This window comes from Asparagus officinalis, chromosome 3 (assembly GCF_001876935.1).
Source record: "Asparagus officinalis chromosome 3, Aspof.V1, whole genome shotgun sequence".
In the NCBI taxonomy this organism is placed as follows: domain Eukaryota; kingdom Viridiplantae; phylum Streptophyta; class Magnoliopsida; order Asparagales; family Asparagaceae; genus Asparagus; species Asparagus officinalis.
Window position 1 is genome coordinate 95,273,307 of NC_033796.1, and position 6,294 is coordinate 95,279,600.

General features: G+C 36.5%; 2 protein-coding genes across 4 annotated transcripts; both read right to left on the minus strand.

Moving 5' to 3' along the window:
• On the minus strand, positions 1,883-3,094 carry LOC109832393. Of its 2 annotated transcripts, XM_020399772.1 has the most exons (4): positions 2,935-3,094; positions 2,769-2,802; positions 2,246-2,293; positions 1,883-2,169 (listed from the first exon to the last, which is right to left on the minus strand). In XM_020399772.1, the coding sequence occupies exons 1-4, from the start codon at positions 3,063-3,065 to the stop codon at positions 2,092-2,094; spliced, it is 291 nt and encodes a 96-aa protein (XP_020255361.1). In that variant the 5' UTR covers positions 3,066-3,094; the 3' UTR covers positions 1,883-2,091. The 2 variants fall into 2 exon arrangements, with proteins under 2 accessions (XP_020255361.1, XP_020255360.1); XM_020399771.1 differs by lacking the exon at positions 2,769-2,802.
• Positions 4,759-6,094, minus strand: LOC109832394. Of its 2 annotated transcripts, XM_020399774.1 has the most exons (4): positions 5,935-6,094; positions 5,769-5,802; positions 5,246-5,293; positions 4,759-5,169 (listed from the first exon to the last, which is right to left on the minus strand). In XM_020399774.1, the coding sequence occupies exons 1-4, from the start codon at positions 6,063-6,065 to the stop codon at positions 5,092-5,094; spliced, it is 291 nt and encodes a 96-aa protein (XP_020255363.1). In that variant the 5' UTR covers positions 6,066-6,094; the 3' UTR covers positions 4,759-5,091. The 2 variants fall into 2 exon arrangements, with proteins under 2 accessions (XP_020255363.1, XP_020255362.1); XM_020399773.1 differs by lacking the exon at positions 5,769-5,802.

Consider the following 6,294-nt stretch of genomic DNA (forward strand, 5'->3'; position numbering starts at 1 on the left):
CTTGGGTGGTGGAGCGATAAGTTGGAGATCCAAGTTACAGGATACTATGATTATGTCAACAACCGAAGCCGAGTACGTGTCTGCAGTAGAGACAGCAAATGAGTTGCTATGGTTAAAAGATTTTCTTATCGAGCTTGGGGTAAGTTTTGAGAAATATTTCATCCATTGTGACAGTCAAAGTACCATTCACTTGTCAGAGAATGACACATTCCATGCTCAGAACAAGCATGTTGACGTGAATCATCATGCCATACGGAGATGACAAAGTAGGAATGAGTTCAAGCTTGTAAAGATTGATATGAGGCACAATCCAGCCGATATGCTAACCAAGCCAATTCCGCTCGAGAAGGTGAGGCTGTGTGCAGCCTCATATGGCCTTCGTTGAGAACGTTGAGGGTCGTGCAAGACGTAAAAAATACAAGACATCCGGATGATGCAACCAAGAAACAGAGTTCGTTGAGAAGACTCTCCAAGTGGGAGATTGTTGAGAACGTTAAGGCTGTGTGGATAGCCTTCTCACCTACACCCTGCTACAGTGTTCACCTACCCCCAAGAGAAATCTTATAAATACCCCCCTAAGTTTGATTTGTAAAGCATCTCAGTAGAAAAGAGAGAAAGATACAGATATAAGTAATATCATTGAGAGATCTTGAGAAAGAGTTTATGAGAATTCTTGGAGAGTATCTTAATCAAGAGAGAGTGTTCTCTTTTATCTTTTTTCTTTGTAACCTCGAAAGGAATGTAAAGGAATTGGGTGTTGTCATTGCACCGTGGAGTAGCTCCGTAAGAGTGAACCACGTTATATCTGTGAGTACTGTGATTGAAATCGTGTTTGCTGGTTTTATTCTGTGATTCCAAGATCGTTTGGGAGTGTTTTGCATCTCCGTTTGAGGCTTTCTTGCTGGCGTGTACCCTAACAACATAAACATTATAGTAGTGAAATATAGAGACACTAGTACAAAACAGGGTAGCCCAAACGGTTGGAACCGTTTGGGAAAACATAGTCCCAAATGGTTGTAACCAATTGGGCTGTAAAAAGAACCGTTTGGGCTAAAGTCGTTGGGGGAAAATCTACCCTAACGGTCGCCCAAACAGTTACAACTGTTTGGACAAAATCTCAAACGGTTATAACCGTTTGGACAGAGGAAATTAGCCCAAACGGTTACAACCGTTTGGGCTAATTTCCGCCCAAACGGTTTTAACTGTTTGGCCAAATTTCTAGCCAAACGGTTACATCCGTTTGGGCGGAAAGTAACCCAAGTGGTTACAACCGTTTGGGCTAATTTTCGCCCAAACGGTTGTAACCGTTTAGACTGTGTATTTTAATATTTTTTAAATTTTGACTACTTTATTTATCTACCTATTTACATTTAATATATACATCTCACACAATGATTATTCAATATCTCACAATGAAATCAAAAACATATACATACGCAAAAATGTCTCAAAAGGTGCTGAATATCCAATTCAAATAGATAATATAATATTAAAGATAAAACATATACATACACAATGATTACTCAATATCTCACAATAAAAAGCATCCAATTTTATATATTTGTCTCTAATATCCATTCAAATAACAAGAAAAAGATAATATAGAAATGCGAGAGCCAGCATCAAAGTTCTTCATGTAATGGCTGCACTCGAGGTCTTCTCTAACATATCCTTTGCCTACAAAATGAAACATGTAATAGCATTAATGAGATAATTGAGTTTTTCTTCTACACGAAGGAATACTTCAGTTCGATGAAATTCCAAATTGGTAAAGTGATAATATACAAACAAAAGAATTATCATATCATGAAAAAAATGAATCTAAAGAAAAATAAGGCAGATTTATCCAGTTAACTATTTTCCAAAGAGAAGCAGCCAAAAAGTAAACAAATAACTACCTGAAACTAGGAACTTTCACGGTTTGTAATGTGTGGAAAGAATTTGCAAAAGACGTTAACACCTCAAAGTACCAAATGAGGAAATATACATGAGAAACTAACAGTATGATTGTTCAAACATGCAAACAGAATTTTTACCTAGAAGTTGGCAGCATCAGGAAGAGGATCATAGGAAACAAGACCCAAAAACCACTTAACAAACAATCTGGAATACAACTTGGGGTTGAAAAATGCTTTCTTCCGTTCTGCATCTCCAAGAATGAGACAGAACCTGGAAAGAGTTGTCTTTTAATAACACTTATTACCAGTACAATAAAATATAACTGAAGTTCACATCTGTATTACACCTTAGCCAGAAAAACAACTTCGGTTGATCCGGGAACTGATGAAGTGTGCTAAATCAAGAAACAGATACAAAAAGGTGAAGGATCAGTAATTTCAGATATGCATAAAGATGCCTGAAAAGAAATATCCATATGCAATGGATTCACAAAAGAAAACTGTAGGTATATTTTTCCATTCATAAAAAGACCCTGTTCAGTATGTAATAATGAAGATAGGAAACAGATAAGTGTGCCATTTAGGACTAATAAAGTTGCAAATAATAGGGAAAAAGAGCTAAAGGCAAACTCCAAGGAGCATAAATGGAAGCGATTAAAAAGGATATGATGGCACTGAATTGGGGAAAAGGACTTACGTAGCCGACCCAAAAAGTATGTGATATAAAGCTTCATAGTCTATCTTGTTATATAAGCAAACAATGATATTTAGGGCACATATGCAGAATATATATATGGGATGCCTTTAGTACTAGGATTACAAGCTTTGCAAATGCATCAATTGGCTCAAGTTGTAAATCCCGGTAATTACTTGTTTGAATTGATAATGAATCTGAACTTTGAACCTGCTCAAGAACAACACAACGAACAACGGATAATTTCGTGATTAAAATAAAAACACTCTGTTTCTAACAAGAAAGTATGAACCGTCACTATGAAACACAATACATAGTTGCCAATAGAATAATGAAACTTACCAGAAGGAAATGGAAAAACCAATATGTGATATCATCACCCTTAAGAAAGCCTCTTTGATGTAACTGTGAGATGAATCTAGTGCAGGCTGTAGCATTTGTAGCAGGAAGTTCACAAATGTGGTACCACTCATTGAACAGAAACGAGACCTACAGCTAAAGGCGGAAATGCTGATAGATGATTCTGTGATTAAACAGATGTTAGACAACAAGATATATCCCTATTAACACTCAGTCTTCTTCTTGTGGACGCGTGCGTTTTCACGCGTTTTGTGGGGACCACGAGAAAAATATCTCGTGAAGAGATGATGTGAACGCATGAAAAAAAAAATTAGCGGCAGGCCCACCCGATTCCTCCTCTGCTATAAATATAGCTTTGATGTGCCCTAGGTTTTCGTGAAAAAGGAGGGGGCGGCTGTGGCTGATTCGTGTGCAGTACAGCAAAGGGTTTTGCGGCTGATTTTGTGCGAAGTCAGAGGCTCAGGGACTGCGGCTGATTTGTGCGCAAAAGAACAGAGATTTTGGCAGCTATTCATAGAGAAGAAGCAAAGTCTTTTTGTAGTTGTTCTTTGATTTGTGCATCCCTTTGAGAGAGTATTTGTGTGAGGGATCTAAAAGTTTGTGAAAGGGTTTATGTTGTGAGATTGTAAACCCTAGTTGTATCTCTCCCTCTAATAGTAGATCTCCCCATCCTTGCCCCGTGGACGTAGGCTATTTGCCGAACCACGTAAAATTTATGTTCTTGTCGTGATTTGTAATAGCTTGTAGGTTCCCTCGATATTTCAGTCTTAGAACTGATGAGAGGAAGAGCTGATATCTCACTTTGATGAGATATCTAGCTTTTGGTTCTTGTCTCCTTTGAGAAACGAGAATTTCGTTGTGATCTAATCTCTTGTTGTGAACCTTGCACATCGGAGGTGCTGTCGAAATTTTCGCTGCGCACAACAAGTGGTATCAAAGCTCCGGGTTGAATTTGGGAGCTTGTTCGAAGGATTCACTAAGGCCCCGTTTGGCAAATGGTTAATGAAGAGGGGTTAAAGAGAAGGATTAATGTACTTAGCCCATTTGATAATCCGAAGGACTAAATTATTAACCCGTTAAATAAGTTTTATTTTAGCCCTTATGATCAGTTTTAGGGCCTGTTTGGTTATTTCCTAAAAACCAAGAAAAACCAAGAAATGGAAATGGAAAAGGTGAAAATATCAAAAAGTACTATTTCCTCCATTTCCATCCCTAAAACTCACCCACAACATCCAATAAAATATTATTTTCATCCAACAACTCATCCACATCATCTAATAAAATATTATTTTCATCTAACCACTCATCCATCACATCTAATAAAATATTATTTTACAACCGTTTGGGCTAATTTTCGCCCAAACGGTTGTAACCGTTTGGACTGTGTATTTTAATATTTTTTAAATTTTGACTACTTTATTTATCTACCTATTTACATTTAATATATACATCTCACACAATGATTATTCAATATCTCACAATGAAATCAAAAACATATACATACACAAAAATGTCTCAAAAGGTGCTGAATATCCAATTCAAATAGATAATATAATATTAAAGATAAAACATATACATACACAATGATTACTCAATATCTCACAATAAAAAGCATCCAATTTTATATATTTGTCTCTAATATCCATTCAAATAACAAGAAAAAGATAATATAGAAATGCGAGAGCCAGTATCAAAGTTCTTCATGTAATGGCTGCACTCGAGGTCTTCTCTAACATATTCTTTGCTTACAAAATGAAACATGTAATAGCATTAATGAGATAATTGAGTTTTTCTTCTACACCAAGGAGCACCGTCTAACCTAGTAGCACTACACACATCATAATTCCTAGTAGACATATAACAATGAATCTAAAGAAAAATAAGGCAGATTTATCCAGTTAACTATTTTCCAAAGAGAAGCAGCCAAAAAGTAAACAAATAACTACCTGAAACTAGGAACTTTCACGGTTTGTAATGTGTGGAAAGAATTTGCAAAAGACGTTAACACCTCAAAGTACCAAATGAGGAAATATACATGAGAAACTAACAGTATGATTGTTCAAACATGCAAACAGAATTTTTACCTAGAAGTTGGCAGCATCAGGAAGAGGATCATAGGAAACAAGACCCAAAAACCACTTAACAAACAATCTGGAATACAACTTGGGGTTGAAAAATGCTTTCTTCCGTTCTGCATCTCCAAGAATGAGACAGAACCTGGAAAGAGTTGTCTTTTAATAACACTTATTACCAGTACAATAAAATATAACTGAAGTTCACATCTGTATTACACCTTAGCCAGAAAAACAACTTCGGTTGATCCGGGAACTGATGAAGTGTGCTAAATCAAGAAACAGATACAAAAAGGTGAAGGATCAGTAATTTCAGATATGCATAAAGATGCCTGAAAAGAAATATCCATATGCAATGGATTCACAAAAGAAAACTGTAGGTATATTTTTCCATTCATAAAAAGACCCTGTTCAGTATGTAATAATGAAGATAGGAAACAGATAAGTGTGCCATTTAGGACTAATAAAGTTGCAAATAATAGGGAAAAAGAGCTAAAGGCAAACTCCAAGGAGCATAAATGGAAGCGATTAAAAAGGATATGATGGCACTGAATTGGGGAAAAGGACTTACGTAGCCGACCCAAAAAGTATGTGATATAAAGCTTCATAGTCTATCTTGTTATATAAGCAAACAATGATATTTAGGGCACATATGCAGAATATATATATGGGATGCCTTTAGTACTAGGATTACAAGCTTTGCAAATGCATCAATTGGCTCAAGTTGTAAATCCCGGTAATTACTTGTTTGAATTGATAATGAATCTGAACTTTGAACCTGCTCAAGAACAACACAACGAACAACGGATAATTTCGTGATTAAAATAAAAACACTCTGTTTCTAACAAGAAAGTATGAACCGTCACTATGAAACACAATACATAGTTGCCAATAGAATAATGAAACTTACCAGAAGGAAATGGAAAAACCAATATGTGATATCATCACCCTTAAGAAAGCCTCTTTGATGTAACTGTGAGATGAATCTAGTGCAGGCTGTAGCATTTGTAGCAGGAAGTTCACAAATGTGGTACCACTCATTGAACAGAAACGAGACCTACAGCTAAAGGCGGAAATGCTGATAGATGATTCTGTGATTAAACAGATGTTAGACAACAAGATATATCCCTATTAACACTCAGTCTTCTTCTTGTGGACGCGTGCGTTTTCACGCGTTTTGTGGGGACCACGAGAAAAATATCTCGTGAAGAGATGATGTGAACGCATGAAAAAAAAAATTAGCGGCAGGCCCACCCGATTCCTCCTCTGC

Excerpts from the sequence above, each read along its gene's own strand:
- LOC109832393 (XM_020399771.1), bottom strand. The coding sequence starts at position 3,065 with ATGAGTGGTACCACATTTGTGAACTTCCTGCTACAAATGCTACAGCCT. Across the intron at positions 2,294-2,934 it reads GGTTTTTCCATTTCCTTCTG|CACACTTCATCAGTTCCCGG; the intron begins GTAAGTTTCATT and ends TTCTTGATTTAG. Across the intron at positions 2,170-2,245 it reads AAGTTGTTTTTCTGGCTAAG|GTTCTGTCTCATTCTTGGAG; the intron begins GTGTAATACAGA and ends AACTCTTTCCAG.
- LOC109832394 (XM_020399773.1), bottom strand. The coding sequence starts at position 6,065 with ATGAGTGGTACCACATTTGTGAACTTCCTGCTACAAATGCTACAGCCT. Across the intron at positions 5,294-5,934 it reads GGTTTTTCCATTTCCTTCTG|CACACTTCATCAGTTCCCGG; the intron begins GTAAGTTTCATT and ends TTCTTGATTTAG. Across the intron at positions 5,170-5,245 it reads AAGTTGTTTTTCTGGCTAAG|GTTCTGTCTCATTCTTGGAG; the intron begins GTGTAATACAGA and ends AACTCTTTCCAG.